General features: G+C 42.3%; 2 protein-coding genes across 9 annotated transcripts in view; one reads left to right on the top strand and one right to left on the bottom strand.

Annotated features, from left to right (window-relative positions):
* Positions 1-5,347, top strand: part of UNC13D (unc-13 homolog D) — a 144,580-nt gene extending 139,233 nt beyond the window's left edge. For all 7 annotated transcript variants that reach the window (XM_056549659.1, XM_056549658.1, XM_056549657.1 and 4 more), the window contains one exon: positions 5,210-5,347. In XM_056549659.1, the coding sequence (XP_056405634.1) occupies positions 5,210-5,319 (110 nt within the window). In that variant the 3' untranslated portion in view covers positions 5,320-5,347. The remainder of the gene's footprint in view (positions 1-5,209) is intronic.
* LOC130297318 (E3 ubiquitin/ISG15 ligase TRIM25-like) lies at positions 5,346-19,044 on the bottom strand. 2 transcript variants are annotated; one of them, XM_056549666.1, is made up of 5 exons: positions 18,629-19,044; positions 8,156-8,377; positions 7,874-7,991; positions 6,727-6,840; positions 5,346-6,644 (listed from the first exon to the last, which is right to left on the bottom strand). In XM_056549666.1, exons 1-5 carry the CDS (start codon positions 19,040-19,042, stop codon positions 6,058-6,060), a joined length of 1,455 nt encoding a protein of 484 aa, XP_056405641.1. In that variant the 5' UTR covers positions 19,043-19,044; the 3' UTR covers positions 5,346-6,057. The 2 variants fall into 2 exon arrangements, with proteins under 2 accessions (XP_056405641.1, XP_056405640.1); XM_056549665.1 differs by having other exon boundaries at positions 5,353-6,644; positions 7,874-7,994.
* Positions 19,045-21,394: the final 2,350 nt, after the last annotated feature.

A 21,394-nucleotide genomic window follows, 5' to 3' on the forward strand; every position in this document is an offset into this window, starting at 1 on the left:
AGTAAATCCTATGTATTTTAAATTGCAACTAGTGCACTCTGTGACATATACAGCGTTTGTGCTGCAACAGTTAAGATACTTCTTAATGGGAAATTCCCTAGTGCTTGTGTTATTTTGGAAGTTCTTGGTCACATGAACATATTGACATGTGTTGCAAATGTTTTTACCGCAGCGATAAAAACCACTGTGATGTAACCAAGTACTTGGAGAAAGTTGGTCTGCTAGTGTGGGGGCTCCTTTCGAGACTATAGAGCATCCACCCATCAATATTTGCGATAATGTGCAATCTTCTTTCAAAATGTGAAGATATTTGTAAATAATAATTTTGGCTTTCTTGAAAGAAGGAGAATACATAAGAGCCAATACTGTTTTTTTCTGAAAAGATATGTCATTTTTTTTTTGCCTATTTATATTGGACAGTAATGACGTACGGTCTTTATGTGGTACAATTTTTTCTACTCTGTCAATGATGTTATTTGTGTAAAGCCTGTCCTTTAGCCTATTTATCAATCCCTGTTGTTGCTGTTGATACATGACTTCACTACTGCTGTTTCTTTTTAGACGTGTCAGTTCACCTACTCGGATGGCTTTGATTGTATTGATCGGGTGATTACTATTGGCTCTCAACAATGTGTTGCCAGATGATGGTTTTCTGTATGTGGCAGTCTGGATTTGGCAGTGTTCATCTACTGTGATGTTTAAATCTAGAAAAGAAATCTCCCTCAACGACCTATGGAATGTGAATTTGAGATTGTACTGGGTGACTTGGGTGACTTGCATGACAAACTCACTTAAAAAGATTCAGTGAGTACACACTTGATTTAAGTGAGTTTGTCATGCAAGTCACCCACTTTTTAATGTCGCAGAATTATTTTGAGTTATATCAGACTTATTTACAATGCAGCGGCGTTTCAATGGGGGCCCGTCACTCCTCATCCCTTGCAAACCTAACTATGTCGTTTTGGGAGCACCAATTTATTTTTGATGCTCACAATCCTTTTTCAGCACAGTTACAGTGGTACGGAAGGTACATAGATGATGTATCGTTTGTCTGTAGTGGCGATATACCTTCCGTACCACTGTTTATTCAGTACATGAAAGATAATCAGTACAATCTCATATTCACATTCCATATGTCATTGAGGGAGATTTCTTTTCTACATTTAAACATCACAATAGATGAACACTGCCAAATCCAGACTGCCTACATACAGAAAACCGTCATCTGGCAACACATTGTTGAGAGTCAATAGTAATCACCCGAGCCATCGCAGTAGGTGAACTGATATGTCTAAAAAGAAACAGCAGTAGTGAAGTAATATATCAACAGCACAAACAGGGATTGATAATTTGGCTAAACGACAGGGGTTACACAATTAAGATCATTGACAGAGCAGAAAAAATTGTATCACATAAAGAGCGTACATCATTATTGTCCAATATAAATAGGGAAAAAAACAATGACATGTCTTTTCAACAAAAAACAGTATTGGCTCTTACGTATTCTCCTTCTTTTAAGAAAGCCAAAAATATTATTTACAAATATCTTCACATTTTGAAAGAAGATTCCACATTATCACACATATTGGCGGGTGGATGCTCTATAGTCTCGAAATGAGCCCCCACACTAGCAGACCAACTTTCTCTGAGCATGCTGACCAACCATTCTACAAGTACTTGGTTACATCACAGCGGTTTTTATCGCTGCAGTAACATTTGCAAGACATTTCAATATGTTCATGTGACCAAGTACTTTCAAAATACCACAAGCACTAAGGAATTTTCCATTAAGAAGTATCTGAACTGTTGCAGCACAAATGTTGTATTTGCCATAGTGCACTAGTTGCAATTTAAAATACATAGGATGTACTAAAAGGAAAAGGAAAACGTACATTCTTTAGCATCTCTATGACATAGACAAGAACACCACTCATTCCAAGTCAGGTGCCTCTCTGCATTTTATTGAAAAACACAACAGTTCAAAAAGTTTTTTCAAGACATTCACCATTGAATAAGTCAGTAAAAGAGGTGGTGAATTGCATAAGAAACTCCAAAATAGGGAGACATATTGGCAATGTATGCTAGACACTTGTGCCCCTGCAGGTCTTAACATCAGACAAGAATTGCTGATACACTCTGGCCCTTATTTACTAAGAGTGGAGTGTAGGTTTCTTTGTGGGTTTTAATTCCCTACAATTTATTTTCCACGGTATTTACTAAGGTTTCCATACATTTTTCACTTTCCCTACACTTTGCTTTTTTTTTTACTCATGCTCTGATCTGTCCGGTTTTCCTCAGCCCAAATCCATCACATTTTATCTGAAAACCTTAGTAAATATGTTGTTTTTTTGTGAATATGTTGGGAACATGCCCCTTTTCGGAGACCACGCCCCATTCGGGTTTTCTTAGCAAAATGGAGAGTTAGTCGGGTTTTTTGGCACAAATTCTGCCACAGACAAAATTTCAGGCGCAATGCGACAGAATCTGGCGCAATGGGACAGAATCTGACGCACAACCCGGCAAAACATGTCGGGTTTGCAATAGTAAATGAATGCAATAGTAAATTTGTCCAGTGCAATGCATGATTGAATTACTGTTTATTCAGGTATATATTTTTGTTACATTATCAGCTTGTCTGTTTGTGTTTCCTGTGAATGCATATATGAACAGATCATAGTGATGGTGAGATTTCAGCTTACATGAACATTGCTATTATGCCTCGCCTTCACATATATGGTCTTGTTCACACTGCATGCGTTTGAGTACAGCTCCATGTTTACGTCGTTGTATTGTTCTTAAAGGAGTAGGCCAGTCCTGAAAAACGTATCCCGTAACCTAAAGATCGCGCGAGGTCCGACTGCTGGGGACCCTGGCAGCCCACGGGAAGGGGACATGTTGACCACCGCACGAAGCGGCAGCCGACATGCCCCCTCAATACAGCGCTAGGGCAGGGCCGGAGATTGCTGAAGGCAGCACTCTAGCTCTGATATAGAGTTGCATTGAGGGGGCATGTCAGCCGCCACTTCATGTAGTGGTCAACATGAACCCTTCCCGCGGGCTGCCGGGGTCCTGCACAGGAGATCGCGGCGGGTTCGACCGCTGGGGGCAGGATACGTTTTTCAGGACTGGAATACTCCTTTAATTGCTTTTTAATCTACACTTGTGAACATATGACACCCATACTCCTCTTGCCCTTCCCTTATTTAAGGGAGGTGTGGTGTGAGCCCTCTAGTTTGTGATAAAGAGTGGTGATCCGCTCGAAACGCGTCCAGCTGGCCATGTTCTGTGCACTATGGAGTGAGTTCTGCTTTTAAAGATTCCAATAAAGCTGGAGATTTTACCTCAATGTTGGATCATCCTCTTCTTTAATAAATGGGCAGCCTATTAATTTCAATGCAGTCCCTTATTTCCCCTGTGGTTGCCTTTCGGTGCTATTGATCACTTGCTGACGTTCCTCCTGCAGATTTCTGGTCATCACTGGGGGTCCCAGAAGGAAGAAAATCAGCTTGTTTTCAAGGGCATAAAAAACATAGTTACATAGTTTGTACAATTGGAAAAAAAGACCATCAAGTTCAACCTAAAACCCTACTGTGTTGATCCAGAGGAAAGCGAAAAGAAAACCCTATGAGGCTGATGCAAATTGCCCCATGACAGAGGAAAAAATTCCTTCCTGACTCCAATATGGCATCATTATAAATCCCTGGTTCAATGTTCTATCCCCATAAATCTAGAATCCGTGACCTGTGATATTATATTATTCCAGAAAAACATCCAGGCCCCTCTTGAACTTTTTTGACTATTGAGACAGACATCACAACATCATGGGATAGGGAGTTCCATTGTCTCACTGCTTTTACAGTAAAGAATCTCTGTCTGTGATGATGGCGAATCCTTCTTTCCTCTAGACGTAGAGGTTGCCCCCTTATCATGGTTACCGGCCTAGATATAAAAAGATCACTAGAAGGATCTCTTTACTGTCCATTCACATATGTTAGTGCATTGTGATCAAATTTCTCCTTAGACATCTTTTCTCCAAACTAAATAACCCCAAGCTTGATCAGCTCTCGTGGTCCTGTAATACTCCCATACCATTAATTATCCTTGTCGCCCTCCTCTGCACCCTCTCCAGTTCGGCCATGTCCTTGTTATATACATGTGCCCAAAAAAGGACACAATACTGCATATGTGGTCTGACTAGTGATTTATACAAAGGCAAAGCTATGTCCTTATCAAAAATCTCTATCCCTCTCTTGATACATCCCATGACATTGTTAGCCTTGGCAACAGCTGCCTGACACTGATCACTAAAGTAGAGATTACTGTATTCCAGTCCTTTTTGGTAGAAGTGCTTAATTGTGCCTTATTTAGCACATAATTGTACATTTTATGGCCTAAGTACATAACCTTACATTTATTCACATTAAATTTAATTTGCCATGTCTGTGCCCAAGCCTCCAGCTTCCCCAGATCCCTCTGTAATATTATGTTATCCTCCTCTGTGGTGATCACCTTACCCAGTTTAGTGTAATCCCCCTACAAGGTGATTACTAAACATATTGAAAAGAAGTGGACCATGTACTGACCCTTGTGGTACCCACTAGTAACTGTAACCCAACCAGAATAAGTTCCATTGACACCCTCCCTTTGCTTCACAGAGACATGTCAAAAGTTTTGATTGGTTAAACCCCCAGCAATAATTAGAGTGGGCACTTGAGCACTTCACTTCATCGCTCAAAGTGGTCTTCATCCAGTTGAAGCAGACTGACCCATTATACAGTAAGTCAATAAAGCATGTCTTGTGCAACTGGAGATCGCTGTGAACTGGGCAGTGAAGCACTTAAGTGGGGACTTCCAATTCATTCTAATGATTGGTGGGGGTATGAACATTCAGATCTCGACCAATCAAAACTTTGACTGTGAAATGTCAAGTCAAGTTTTGGTAATTGATGGAGACACTTTAATGTATAGTAAATGCAATGCCACTTTAGTTTTCAATGTCAAAACAACAAAAGTGTTTTATAAATAGACTGGGAACACTGGTTGTAGATGATGGCTGTGAGCCAAACAAAACTATAAGCTTCCTTTAATGCTTAAGTATGCAGCTACATAACCATTCAGAAAGCACACTGACATCAAAGTGACATAACAGATTTCTTCCTGTTTTCAGGATATTGTAAGTAAATAGTTAAACAATGTGTTTTGTTCTCAGGGGATCGTATCTTACAACTCCTGGACTGTCGCCGTTCTGACAGGGAAGCTGCAATGTTCGTCAAGCTCCGTAAGCAGAGAGCTCGCCAGTCTAAGGAGAGTGAGCGGTGACATTGGTGCAGGACACTCAGTGCTTTTAATAAAATTGGTCACTCAGGAAAAATTTTTATTGAATGCACAGTTCTTTCAGAGAACAGAGACATAATCAATCGCAAAGGTTCAATGACTCTGAATTCTGTACATGGATGTTTAACACATGTTTAACACACCTTTTAAATAAATGTTGCAGTACTGAAATGTTTTAAAGGTATACAAATATTATGAGTGTCAACCCTCAAAACTTGATAACTAGAAGAGTTATAGGAGTATTCCCATCTATTCACAGAATAGGGAAAAACAAGCTAATTGATGGGGGTCCAGCCACTGGGACCAACATCGATCCCAAGAACAGGGACAAAATCGTCCCCCAAAATAAACAAGGCACCCTTGCCACATTCTTGGGATCAATGATGTTTCAGCAGTTGGATCCCCATCAATCAGCTTAATACCCCAAAGCTTTTGGATAGGGGATAACTTCTATAGATGGGAATGCCCCTTTAAGTTACTTTAAAGAAGTATTGAGAAGAACCTAAGCCATTGCTGTAAGTAACAAGGCACACTGCAAACTCCTTAACAGCCCCATGATCTCAAATGACTCTCCAAAGAGGCTCTAAGAAGGCCTCAGATACCAGAATTAGGTACAGCTACAGCCGCTGCACCCCCTTTAACTACGACAAGACACTGGATTGAGACAACTATTCTAAATACAAATAGATTAGGATTAGTAGATCCAGATGTCAATGGTTTCCATTAGAAGTCAGCCGAAAACTGCCTCTGGAAGCGCTTGTTGTGAGCACTGAGTTTTATTGCTGCTCCTTCTCCAATAGACACAATAGAATTCCAGCTAATGAAAAAGATGGGGTAGAGAGGCTGAGTAAAGGAAGCATGAAAGCGGTATAAAAGCAGCATGTCATCTGATACCTCATGAAAGGAGATAGTTCCTTCATCCCAGTCCAAAAAGATACCCAGTTTCTCTTGCTGTCCTGTGGCTACCAAAATTCTCTCACCATCATGCCAGGCATAGCAACGGGTACTGCTCCATTCCAAGCACCAAGACTCTGAGTTCCTTCCCACCAGACAGGAGCTTTGGTGCCCTTTACGTGGGATACCATGATAAGTGATGCCTAGGCTTACACGATTTCCACAGAGATGTACCTCCCAATAGTGCCGTCCATGTGCCATTGGCTGTCTGCCCATCACTTGTGTATAATGATCAAATCGTTCTATACTTTCTGGATAATCCTGGGGCTGCAATTTACACAGGACTCTTCGGTTTCCTTGCATAAGACAAAGGTTGTTATGGGCAGTGTCTGGATCCAGGCTTATATCCCGAGAATCTGCAAATGAGAGGGTAACTTGAGCAGATGAACACAAAGTTTGGGAATGTATGCTTAGAACACAAGGTAGAAGTAGACTTACACTGGAGAAACTCTGTTCTTACCCTCGGCATCAAGGGCAGTATTGGACTTCCCCAGACATTCCCCAGATATTCCCCAGGTGGTAATATTGGGTAACTGGTATGTGTGGTCCACACTGTTGAACAAAGTAAGTAAATGTGAAATAAATGTGAAGAATGGCAAAAGACACAAAATATGCTGCTGAAATCACTTTCCTGTATCATCTTTAACTCACTTCTATAAAATTAAAGAGATTGTCCATTGAAACAACCTGTGTATGGTGTCAAAAAGTATAATAAAGCAACTTACTAATATATTGTTATAAGCCATAGTGCAGAGATCTTCCAAATAAGCTATGACCTCTCCCTTGTAAGCTGTGACTTCACATCACAGGCTCTGAATGCAAAGCTACTGTCCCTCCCCCTCCCTTCCTGTCAGCACAGTATGACCACTGATGTGAAAGGTGAGTTGGTATTACTGCTCAAAAGGCAGCAAAGGGTCTGTTCTGATGGAAAGTACTGTATTTAGAGCCTGTGACATGACGTCACAGATTACAAGTGAGAGGGCACAGCTGATATGGAAGATCTCTGCACTATTACTCATAACATTATATTAGTAAGGTACTTCATGTAGTCTAACCCCAGCTACCCCATGGTGTTTACAATACTATTGTATGTAGCAGGGAGTCCTTTGGACACCAGTACCTAGATGAAAATGTTAACCCCCCCCTCCTCATAGCTATGCCACTGGCCCTTACTGTAGTTTCTGTCTCCTAAGGCCTCAAGCTAAATGCTGAATTATGGGTCAGTGTTGTAGACTTTGTTTGCCTGTGACTTGATACAGATGCACATATTTTATGTATACTTTGACAGAATTTTTTTTTAAACCTATTCTGTATTGTAAATGTATTTTCCCACTAGAAGCCATAAGTACAGGATTAAGGCACCAGAAGGTGGCACACAGAGTGGTCCATTACCACAGCTCTGGCATGTGCATAAACTCTTAGCTTTGTGTTGCCCCATATTTTATCTGTTCTTGGCCACCTACTATACCTTTCGTCCATCAACTCCTTGCAGGGATCTCCAGGACACATGCTATACAATGTCATTATCCAAAAACCTCTCAAGATACAGTCACACAAACATTCACTTCTCATATCTCTCGCTTACCTTCTTGCACAAGTCTGCCCATGTGATCTGCACACAATTCTTGTAAAGACTGTTTGAACTTGGAGACTGCAGCATCCAGTCCAGTCCACTGTAGTTCCTGAAATGTGGATTGTTCCTCCTGCTGCACAAATGACTTATTGAATGTATTATACAGTATTATCATTTTTATGTATTTAATGTGTGTGTAAAGGAAACTTCCCTATAATAAATATGTAATTGCTACACAATGATGCCTGTGTCTGTAACACAAGAATCTGCACAGAATGTATGACAGATATGTACCACGGTCACAAGCTGATCCTGCTGCTGATCTGGAACAACTTGGGCAGATTGCATGATAAGACTTTCTTCCAGGTCTTGGTTGTTTGTATTTTTCAGCATCTGATTTTCTGCTTGTTCCATCATTTGCAGTAGCCGATATCCTGAGGCCCGCAGGATCTTAACCATTTCAGAAAAGCCATGACTCACTACTCTGCGATGTCTGGTAGATGAAACCTGAGGGGACTGAGCATGGTTATAAACAGGGTGAAACAGAATAATTCATGCTTGTGCCTATATATTAACCCCTTAAGGACACAGCGTTTTTTTCCTCATCACTTTCTAAAAATCATAACGCTTTCAATTTTGCACATACAGAACCATATGAGGGCTTTTTTTTTTTGCGCCACCAATAGTACTTTATAATGACATCAATCATTTCACCACAAAATTTACGGTGAAACCAGAAAAAAAAATATTTGTGGGGCAAAATTGGAAAAAAAAAAGCCATTTTGTAACTTTTGGGAGGCTTCCGAGTCTATGCAGTGCACTTTTCAGTAAAAATGACACCATATGTTTATTCTGTAGGTCCATACGGTTACAAGAATACGTAATTTATATAGCTTTTATTTTATTTCACTACTTTAAAAAAATTATAACTACATGCCCCAAAATCAGTATGTGTAAAATTGTCATCTTCTGACCCCTATAACTTTTTTTATTTTTCCTCATACTGGACTATATGAGGGCAAATTTTTTGTTCCATGATGTGAAGTTTTTATTGGTACTATTTTTATTTTGATCTGACTTTTTGGTCGTTTTTTATACATTTTAGGGTATACAAAGTGATCAAAAATAGGCAATTTTGGACTTTGGAATTTTTTTACGTGTACGCCATTGACTGTGTGGTTATTTTTATAGTTCGGACATGTACACACGTGGCGATACTGCATATATTTATTTTTATTATGTTTACATATTTTTTATATGGAATTTGGGAAAAGGGGAGTGATTCACACTTTAAATATGGAAGGGCTTAATGTGTGTGTTTTTAAACTTTTATTCAACTGTTTTTTTTTTTTTTTTACACTTTTAGTCCCCTTAGGGGACTTTTAGGAGGAATCAGTAGATTCCTCATACAGGTCAATGTGGTTCCAGAGAACCACATTCATCAGCGTTCTCTGCACTCGATTGATAAACCCTGGTCATGCCAGCCTTTATCATTCTCAGTACAGCAGCCAGCACAGGAAGAGAGGTAAGGCCTTTGGCTGACTCAGCAGTGGATCACCCCCCCACCGCACGCGCGATCGCACTGTGGGGGGCCATCCTCCCCACTGGACCAACGGGATGGTTGAAATATCCCTAGCCTAAAGGGATAATAGCCGGCCGTGGTGATCGCCGCATGTTGGCTATTAACACCGGCCCTCAGCTGCAGGAATCAGCTGGGAGCCGGCCAGTATGATGCGAGCTCGAGTCAAGAGCCCACGTCATACACCGCTTGCTGTCTCAGGACGAGCCGGCTCGTCCTTAGACAGCAAACGGTTAAAGAACTCCAGCGAAAGTAAACTTATCGCCTATCCATAGGAAAGGGGATAAGTAGCTGATCGTGGGGGGTCTGACTGCTGGGACACCCGGCAATCTCTGGGATGTGACCCCCGGCTCTCTCGGTGAGGAGCCACTGGCAGATGGCACCTTTCATCCATTTCTATGAGAACGCTGATGATGCTCGAGTGATGTACTCTGGTCTTTTCGGCGCTCCCATAGAAATCAATGGAGCGCGTGGCGCCTGCTCAGCTACTTATCCCCTATCCTGTGGATAGGGGAATAGTTTATTTTTGCCGGATTTCTCCTTTAATGTAGATCATTCATGTTGTTGGATCTACCACAAACTGCAGCATCAAATTAACTAAGAACATTACAGCTCCTAAGCCCATTTTACGTTCCCTCTTCATATGCCCAGCCTCATAGTTCCTGCCAAAGTATCAGCCTCAAATGCCCCCCAAAGTGCTTGCGGATGTCCCCCTAGAGGTGTGCCTTAGATGCCTTCAACTAAGATGCCCATATACAGTAAATATGAAACTTTGCACTTGATTATTTCTTTTGCTTAAAGGGGTATTCTGGAGAATTAAAGATTGTTTTAAAATCACAGACTAAAAGTGACAAAGTTATACAGATTATCAAATTCCTTTTATGTAAAAATTTCAAGCCTTCTTATACTCATCAGCTACTGTATTCCCTGGAGGAAGTTGTGTAGTCTTTCCAGTCAGAGATGGTGCTCCCTGCTGCCACCTCTGTCCATGTCAGGAAATGTCCAGAGCAGGAACAGGAGAAGTTTGCTACATAGATTTACTCATGCTCTGACACTAACAGAGGTGGCAGGGAGCACTGTGTCTGACTGGAAAGACTTCACAGCTTCCTCCAAGACATACAGCAGCTGAAAAGTACTGGATAGCTTGATATTTTTACATATAAGTAATTGGATTAAGAAGTTGGATTGCCTTAGTATGCTGAAGCATCAAAGGGGTACTGGTGAATTAAAATATCTTATTATCATTATACTATAAGATGTCCCGCTGCTGGGGACCCCTGAGATCTCCGGGCCGCCAGCGGTGGCATCCGGAAAACTGAAGCTTGGAGTTTCCATGTTCGTGACGCCATGCCACACCCCTTCCATTCAGGTCTATGTCTCTGCACTAGCCATCACGCCTCCTCCAATAGACATGAATGGAGGGGGTGTGGCGGCTTTAGTCCCCAGTCATCCGGCATGGAGCGGAGTTTGCTCCGTGCACAGATGACCGGAGTGCCACACCGGAGATTGTGGGGGTCCCGCCGATGCATGGGGGATAAGATGTTTTGTGCCAGACAACCCCTTTAAGATTTCCTTTCATTAGTAACATAGTAACATGGTTCATGAGGTTGAAAAAAGACCAGAGTCCATCAAGTTCAACCTATATCCCTAATGAGTCCCTACTGAGTTGATCCAGAGGAAGGCAAAAACCCTCATACTAGAGGTAAAAATTCCTTCCCGACTCCAAATATGGATCAACGTTCTGTCCCTATAAATCTAGTATACATTACCAGCGATGTTATTACTCTCCAAGAATGCATCCAGACCCGTTTTGAACTCTTTTATAGAGTTCACCATGACCACCTCCTCAGGCAGAGAATTCCACAGTCTCCCTGCTCTTACAGTAAAGAACCCCCGTCTGTGCTGGTGTAGAAACCTTCTTTCCTCTAAACGTAGAGGATGCCCCCTTGTTATAGGTACAGTCCTGGGTATAAATAGATCATGGGAGAGATCTCTGTACTGTCCTCTGATATATTTAAACATAGTTATTAAGGAAGGATGCCGCAGCACACGGAAGGTTCAAAAGTGTAAACAGTGGTTTATTCCATGATAATACAAGTTAGCAACGTTTCTGCTGCCAGTGCAGCCTTTGTCAAGCCTTGACAAAGGCTGCACTGGCAGCAGAAACGTTGCTAACTTGTATTATCATGGAATAAACCACTGTTTACACTTTTGAACCTTCCGTGTGCTGCGGCATCCTTCCTAGATGTCTGAATTGCCTTGACCGGGGCTCCACTCGCTGCTTGCACCGCTATCACATCATTGTGGGACGTGCTGCTCTAATTCTCCTGTGCTGTAAACATAGTTATTAGGTCTCCCCTAAGCCTTCTTTTTTCTAAACTAAATAACCCTAATTCTGATAATCTTTCTGGGTACTGTAGTCCTCCCATTCCCTGTATCACTCTGGTTGCCCGTCTTTGAACCCTCTCCAGCTCCACTGTATCTTTCTTGTACACTGGTGCCCAGTACTGTACACAGTATTCCATGTGTGGTCTAATAGTGATTTGTACAGCAGTAGAATTATTTCCTTGTCGTGAGCATCTATGCCCCTATTGATGCACCCCATGATTTTATTTGCCTTGGCAGCAGCTGTCTGACACTGGTCACTACAGCTAAATTTACTGTTAACTAAGACTCCTAAGAAGTGGAACTAAGAAAGCCTAGGCCAAGCCCTGAAAAACAACCCAAGCATTATCGCTCCTCCACCAACTTTACAGTTGGCACAAGGCATTCTAGCAGGTGATGTTCTCCTGACATTCACCAAACCTTGAATTAGACTTCCAGATAGAGAAGTTTGACCCATTATCCATACAACATGTTTCCACCATTCAACAGTGTTAGCGACTCTGGAATTTACTATAAAACAGATAAATAAGGCAATCTGTAAAACTGGATAAAGATAGCTTCGAGGCAATAAACAGAGAGAATGCCAAAACTTGAAGTGCCTAAAATTTTACTTTCAATAGATATGATTAAAATATCATATCTATTGAAATATATAGAAAATTATAATCAACAACCAACTCCAGTAGGTCTACAGTCAATGTGAGGTGTTACACCCAACTAGAATGCTGGGGTAGGTATATTAAAGTGTCAATTGCCAGCCGACGCATTTCTGTCGCAATATAGCTAACGACTTCTTCACTGGAGAAACTGTTGGAGGAGTGTGAGTAAAAATAACCAATGTGTACTGTATTATATGGCATAATCAGGTAGACTTCATGCCCTACACTGTACAGCAACCAGAGGTAGGGTACCAATAGTAAGTGAGAAGGTGTAGTGTAGAGCCACCTCACACAAAGAGCTAACAATCAAGATGGCCTCACAAAAAGAGAAAAAAAGTAAAAAGGCCAAAATGGTTGTGCAGAGATGAGTTGAAGGCAAAACCATCAAAAATGCTTTAATAGATAACCTGTGCGAGTGTATATAATTAAACTGGAAATTATGTAAAGCTTGCAATTGTGCATGTCCAGTGCCCAAACAGAGGCAAGATGCAATTGTGTACAGCAGCATCCAGCAATATGTGTTGCACGTAACCCATGTGTCTATGGAGGTATGGTGGCGGGTAGAAAGAGTACCCATTATCCATGCCAGAAAAAGTGTTCAGCAACGTGGCTACTTACTACCCCAAACAATATTCTAGAGTGTAGTGTCTGAATGTCCTGCAGTGGCAGTCCCAATTTCGGGAATATGGTCACTTTTCTACACCTATCCTAGCATTCTAGTTGGTACCCAGCATTCTTTTATTTGCAGTACACATTTTCTGCATTTAATTATTGTTTCACGTAGGTGCCGCATCACTCCACGGTGATTGCATATACACTGGAGGTTATTGTTGATTATGATTTTCTCACAAACTGGTGACTTATTTTGATGACTTCTATTCATTTTAGAAGCTTTTAGAGAGTGTTGCCAATTCTTTCACAAATGTATGTAAAGATGACTGCATTGGTAGGAGCTGGATATTATACACCTGTGGCAATTAATAAAACACCTGAAATATTACATTAATTAATCTATATTAATAAAACTCAAGTTGTGTATGTATGTCCAGCATCCCTTCCAAAAGATATTTCCATGAAACTTGGCACACGTTACTAATATGTCAACTAAAAATATAGGATAGGTAAATTAACCCTTTCTAATCCTTATTTGCAAGGGTCAGGGTTTTTGTTGAAAGTCCCATACAAGTCTATGGGAAATAAATGTTGCCGCATAACTTCCAAACGGCTGAAGATATTTTGATAATACTTGGTCACATGTTACTTATATGTCAACTAAAAATATAGGATAGTTATTTTAACCCTAAACTAACCCCATTTGCGAGGGTCGGGGTTTTTGTTTTAAGTCCAATGCAAGTCTATGGGAAATGTATGTTCCAGCATAACTTCCATACGGCTGGAGATATTTTGTTAATGCTTGGTACACATATCACTTATATGTCAAAGAAAAATATATGATAGTTATATTAACCCGAACCTATCCTTATTTGAAGGATGGGGTTTTTGTTTCAAGTGCCATGCAAGTATATGGGACTTCTAGTACCTTACTCCACAAGCTCTGCTCTGCATCTCCTGGTGAGTGCATCAGTCCGGCTTGCAAACCACACCCTTCCCGCATGCCATGCCCATCTCACAAATCCATGCCCACCCTTTAAGCCAAACCCACTTTATTTTCTACCCTTTTTTGTGCATCAATCTGGCTGGTAAAACAATCCCACTCCCATAAAGCCATGCCTACTTCTATTTTCAGCTTACAATCTCTTCATCACAACTCAGCCCCACCTGAGGACGGTATATGAGGATGAGATTTAAGGACAGGATATGAGGTTGGGAAATAAGGACAGGATATGAGGATGAGATATAAGGACAGGTTATGGGGACGGGATATGAGGTCGGGATATGGGGTCGGGATGTTAGGAGGGGATAATAGGACAAACGTTTCCTCCTTTATTCCTTTACTCCCCCACAAGGATTAGACAGGAAAAACCAGGCAATGCCGGGTTAAATATTAAGATGTTGGGTCCAATATTTTTGTTCATAGCCTTTTTACCCGTTTCTTAACTGCATCAGGTACTGGATAGGAAAATGCTAAAATTTTGTGATTGCCTAATAAATAAACATCTTGTAACATTAAATGAATTATTTGAATAGTATTAAAAATTACAAGTGAGTTGTGATAGCACAAAAAAAAATCCACAGACTATTATAGTTGTTTATATTTATACTTTAGGCAAAAAAATTATGCTTTTAGGCAATATAAATGCATGGACCTTTCCATCCAGTATCTGATGCAGTTAAGAAATGCAAAAAGAATCGCAACTCAGCTGCTATGTGAGAACACAGTAATGAAGTTTATCTATATAAATCAGTTTTTTTTTTCATAAGGACACTGTGTAAAATCAGTGTAGTTCTGTGAGAAAATCCTTTGAAATGGAATTACCTTGGCTTGAATGTAAATACTCATTCTTCTCCCCTATTTATGCTCATCCTCAGGAAATGATGTAAAAACCTTGAACTTATTTATATAACCCTGGCAGACTCCTTACTCCTATGTTACATATGGTAGATACTGTACTGAGACAAGACACTGGCTTGTACACTGTCTTATCATGAAACAATTATTTATATTGTTTCTCAAAAAAAGAAAAAAAATATGTTGATCTAGGGTCTTCCACAGCCTGCTGCAACTTGGAGATCCTGGGCTCTATTACAATACATGGCATCCACCTAATATTTACCATTTATATTACTGGTGTCTTCCTAGATGAGTCTTTGGGTCCCTCAGGGTGGTTGCAATTTTTGCATCCCTTAAACTATTCCTTTAGTCATCCATAATTAGTATTTGAATATATACAAGTATATCCCCAGCCATTCCTCATTTTTTAAAGGAAAATAGTCAGATATTCACACTGTAAGGTAGATGTTAGGGCAAGGAGACACATGCCAGTCCCTGCTTTATTGACAGTCAGCTTGATGCTTAGCCCTGTTTTCAAATCTCGCACAATTTGTATGCACAGAGCAAGAAGGAGATTTGAAAACAGAACTTGGCTTTCAGCTGACTTTCAATAAAAGAGGGACAAGAATAGGAAGGGGAGCAAGAAGACATTTCAGCCCTCAGCTCTCAGGAACATATCTTAGACACCCAATAGGGGAAAGAACAAAAGTCACCTCTGGCAGCACTTATTTCCTAGAGAACACGATCAAGAAAAAATAAATCCTGTTGGCTCCAAAGACTTTTGAGAAACAAATTTGGAGGTGTTGCCTTAATAGTAGAAATTTTAATAGGCATATTGTGATGTCAATGGAACTTAAAGGTTGTCCAGTATGGACATTTATCACTTTACTGGCAGGACTCCTATTGAAATGATAATTAGGTGACAATTGTCTGATCACAACTACTCACCCCTACTGGGGCTCCCACCAATCACTACAATGGGAGTCCTGAGGCCTCTGGTACTCCCCTTTGAGGTGGAGCTCTATGAGATAAATGTCCATTGTGGGACAACCCCTTTAACAACAATCTAATGTGTACAGGGACAGAATGTTTGGGTAAACAATCTCAGAACAAACTCAAGCTAATGATATTCTTCTACAAAAGTGGGACAGAATACACCATGCTTGATGGCTGTAGAACATAACTGAACAGTTTCTGAGTGGTTCCCATGCCAAGACTGGGGAGCATGAGATGCTCCAACAAGTTCACCCAAAGTGACTGCTGGCTTCCGCCCATTGGCCCAGTGTGGGTATCTGGAGGAAGCTTCCTGCCAGCCTTGCCTCTACCTTCATATCACTACTAGGGGTGACTGACTGTCGTTTGTAATGGCCCCCCAGGTCATAACACTAGCAGTTAAGGCTGTGTGTTATTATATAGAAAGTAAGAATAGAGGCACTCACTGCGAGGCCTCTATACACAAACCTGACCTCTATCAGATCCCAAACAGAACCTGGACTCATTGCAAAATATGACATTGTTCCAGTCCTTAGCAAGTCCAGGTTTCTTATTCACAACTCTCTTGCAAATGGAAGTGACAGTGGTAGAACACATGATGAGTGATGTGACACCAAATTTCTTTCTGATAAGAGCTTGAAGATGGTCCAAGCAGAGACAGGAGTAACATGATTCCCTGTGTGCCTGTTCATAGCCCATACGCAGCATAATTTCTGCTGCCTGGTGTATTTCTCGCAGAATAAAATATGCTGTGTAAACGCTATGTGTGGCCCTACCCTAAAGCAAAAGGGGCATGAGGAGTGACACCTTTGTACAATCCATTTATGTTAGAAATGTTCACTGATAATAAGTTGTTCAGAGGTTGTCCAGCTGCTGGGACCCCCAAGAACCAGCTGGATTCTGTGGGGGGACCAGACAGAAATTGTTTAGTTCCTCTGTAGCACCAGGGGAGGTATTTTACTCATTAAAATCAATGGGCTGCATAGACGAGGCTGGTCTTTTAAGAGCTAATAGATGAGGGTCACTAAAGGCTGACATCCCCCTCTTAGTTCTCAGTTCTTAGTGGGGCATTTACAAAACTAGACATCCTCTACAATTTATAAAAGATATTAGTGTTCTATATGTCTAATTGCTTTTATTTATAAAGCTGGGTTCACATCACAATCTGACATGTAAATAGGATATGACCTGAACGACGTCATAGCTTGACTATGTTCAGGCCAATAAAGTCAATAAAGTCTGAGACAGTACATGCCAGTATACACTGGAATCTTATTTTGACCAGTTGGTAAAGTACACATGCAACATACTAATCGTCATGTGGACCCAGACTAAGCCTCAAGTAAATGTAATTTTTTTCCCTCCAGTTACTGCAGATATAACCAGCATAGGGATCAGTCAGCAAATAGCGTAAGATCACACACACACACACACACACACACACACACACACACACACACACATTGTGGAGCCTGTATGGTTCCTTTGTATAGAGCCACAAAGCCTCCATTTACTGCCATTCAGGCACTGTCAGACTATGCATGTAAAGAGATATACTGCCCTAGAAGTAATGGTAAAATAACCCGAATGAGCTTACATAGTTACATAGTACGGTCGAAAAAAGAGATATGTCCATCAAGTTCAACAAGGGAATTAAAGGGTAGGGGTGTGGCGCGATATTGGGGAAGGGATGGGATTTTATATTTCTTCATAAGCATTAATGTTATTTTGTTCCAGGAATGTATCTAATCCTGTTTTAAAGCTGTTAATTTTTCCAGCTGTGACCAGTTCCTGAGGTAGACTTTTCCATAAGTTCACAGTTCTCATGGTAAAGAAGGCGTGTCACCCCTTGAGACTAAACTTTTTCTTCTCCAGACGGAGGGAGTGCCCCCTCGTCCTTTGAGGGGGTTTAACCTGGAACAGCTTTTCTCCATATTTTTTGTATGGGCCATTAATATACTTATATACGTTTATCATATCCCCCCTTAAACGTATCTTCTCAAGACTAAACAATTGTAACTCCTTTAATCGCTCCTCATAGCTAAGATGTTCCATGCCCCATATTAGTTTAGTCACGCGTCTCTGCACCCTTTCCAGCTCCACAGTGTCCCTTTTATGTACAGGTGACCAAAACTGAACAGCATATTCGAGGTGAGGCCGTACCAATGCTTTATATAGGGTGAGTATTATGTCCCTGTCCCTTGAGTCCATGCCTCTTTTGATACATGACAATATCCTGCTGGCTTTGGAAGCAGCAGCCTGACATTGCATGCTATTCTGTAGTCTGTGATCCACAAGTACACCCAGATCCTTCTCTACCAGTGACTCTGTCAGTTTAATCCCCCCTAAGACATACGATGCATGCAGGTTATTAGTACCCAGATGCATAACTTTACATTTATCCACATTGAACCTCATTTGCCAAGTGGATGCCCAGACACTTAGTCTATCCAAGTCATCTTGTAACTTATGCACATCCTCTATAGACTGTACTGTGCTACAAAGCTTGGTGTCGTCTGCAAAGATAGAAACAGAGCTGTTAATTGTCCCTAATCTGACAGAAAATACCTTTGTACGACAATGTATGAAATCAGAAGCATACTGTACAGTAGAGAGCCCATTCACCTCTATGGCAGATCTATTTCGGCTCTGTACAAAACCCTGGCATGCATTACCCACTGACCATTAGAATGACATACCTGAGCCTGGGAGGCTTCATGGCTCTCACTGATATTTGGCAGGTCAAAGTTGTTGCTGTTTTCAATTTCATGGGTCCCATCTGGCATCTCTTCTTGGTACTGATTTTTCTGTGGAATGCCAATGCTCCTGGCATGACTGCTGAAGGCATTGAGATCATTAGACCCCTGAAGACTGGAAAAATCCTCCACCATTTGGGCAAGAATACTGTTCTTGCAGAGTCTCGGTGAGCAGTCTGGTCGAAAAGAAGACCTACACTGTGGGCAGGAGCTAGGCATTCCTTGCAGAGACCAACACTGGGTAATGCATGTCAAGCAGAAGGTGTGCCCGCAAGGGATGGTAACCGGTTCTTGAAACAAGTCTAGGCAGACAGGGCAATACAAATATTCAGAGCAGAGAAAAGCAACAGTGGCCATCTTACAAGATGTGAGGACAGCACTGACCGCAAAGGGTCAGAAGTTCCACGACAATAACAGGATATAGTTTTTTACTTTACTTCCACCTCTTACATTACAGTAAGCTAGATTTGGGAAGGGAAATGTGTTTTACTATGTATAGTCCATCCAAATGATCACTCTGCCAGTGTCCAGGTCATATCCTATCTGTGAACTTGAATGAATATGTTTGGAATTTTCTTCATTATCTTAAGGAAGCAGTATAAAATAGATGTCACAGAACTATCAGTCTCCCATACTTTTGTCACTTGGTAGGTTATCAGTTCACAAGTCACCCCCTGTCCTCCTGTCCTTACATCACAGTGCCACATCGGTTCCTACTATTCTAGACAAGAAGACAGATGCTTAAAGGAAGGGTAAATCTTTTAAGAGGCATCATAGGCTCTTCCAGTAAAATGTGGATATTTTCTCCAAATATTGCATGGAAGTTGTCGCACACAAACATATTCTGCAGCAGAGCCTGTGCACTTGTAAGAAGAAAGTGATCAAAGAAGTGTCCCAGTGATGAAGCATATACATTTATACCAAATATTTACAATTCTAAAATTAGAGGCCGGAAGAAGCGTCATGTGATGCCAAACAGACATTGCCTACCTTGCCCCTGCACCTGCATCTTCTCCCATAGTGTGTAAGCCAGTCTGATTTTAATATTTAAAATGTGATGCTACAATAAACATACAACAATCAAGATGACATCATGGTGAGTGCCACGTTCTTCATACTTTCTACTTTTGGATGTTTGATTTATTAAGTATTTGCTACTGACATTAACACCCCTGATATTAGCTGGCTGTCTATCTTTAGGCCATGTTCACACGTCCCGAATTTCCGAGCCGGAGATTCTGCAGCAGCAGAGTCCCATTGTATTCAATGGGATTCTGCCTTGCTGTCCACGGAAATTCTGATTTCCATGTCTGCAGAAAGAATTAACCTGTCCAGTATTTCTGCGGAATCGTCCATGTCACGATTCGGCTTCCAGGTAGTGGATCCTCTGTGCCAGAGAGGGATTGGCGTGGACCGTGCTAGTGGACCGGTTCTAAGCCACTACTGGTTTTCACCAGAGCCCGCCGCAAAGCGGGATGGTCTTGCTGCGGCGGTAGTGACCAGGTCGTATCCACTAGCAACGGCTCACCTCTCTGGCTGCTGAAGATAGGCGCGGTACAAGGGAGTAGGCAGAAGCAAGGTCAGACGTAGCAGAAGGTCGGGGGCAGGCGGCAAGGTTCGTAGTCAGGATGGGTAGCAGAAGTTCAGGTACACAGGCTTTGGACACACTAAACGCTTTCACTGGCACAAGGCAACAAGATCCGGCAAGGGAGTGCAAGGGAGGAGACTAGATAAAGGCAGGGAGCAGGTGGGAGCCAATTAAGCTAATTGGGCCAGGCACCAATCATTGGTGCACTGGCCCTTTAAGTCTCAGAGAGCTGGCGCGCGCGCGCCCTAGAGAGCGGAGCCGCGCGCGCCAGCACATGACAGCAGGGGACCGGGACGGGTAAGTGACCTGGGATGCGATTCGCGAGCGGGCGCGTCCCGCTGTGCGAATCGCATCCCCAACGGCCAAAACAGTGCAGCGCTCCCGGTCAGCGGGACTGACCGGGGCGCTGCAGGGAGAAAGACGCCGTGAGCGCTCCGGGGAGGAGCGGGGACCCGGAGCGCTAGGCGTAACAGTACCCCCCCCCTTAGGTCTCCCCTTCTCTTTGTCCGGTAACTGCCTCCCCTGGGATGAGGACACCGGGAAAGAATGGAGGGTTTCCTCAACGGCAGGCAGTACAGCAGGAGTGGGAATGGGGAGGGAGGGCAGAGGGCGAGGCCTGGCACGGGGCAGTGTGACACCAGGACGGGGGCCATGGGGAGGCACAGAGGCTTGCCTGATGGGACTGGGAGGGGGGGAGAGACACTTCCTGTGGCAGGCAGAGTCCCAGTTCCTGATCTCCCCGGTGGTCCAATCAATGGAGGGGGAATGAAGCCGGAGCCAAGGCAGACCGAGGAGGACCTCAGAGGTACAGTTGGGGAGAATGAAGAACTCAATCTTTTCGTGGTGGGGTCCGATAGACATCAGGAGGGGTTCTGTGCGGTAACGCACGGTGCAGTCCAATCTGGCTCCGTTGACCGCGGAAATGTAGAGCGGTTTGACGAGACGGGTCACCGGGATGCTGAATCTATTAACAAAGGACTCCAACATAAAATTCCCGGAGGCACCAGAGTCCAAGCAGGCCACGGCTGAGATGGAGGAGTTGGCTGTAGAGGAAATCCGCACGGGCACCGTGAGACGTGGAGAAGAAGACTTAGAAGCAAAAGATGCCACACCCACGTGAG

Source organism: Hyla sarda, chromosome 13 (genome assembly GCF_029499605.1).
Source record: "Hyla sarda isolate aHylSar1 chromosome 13, aHylSar1.hap1, whole genome shotgun sequence".
NCBI lineage: Eukaryota > Metazoa > Chordata > Amphibia > Anura > Hylidae > Hyla > Hyla sarda.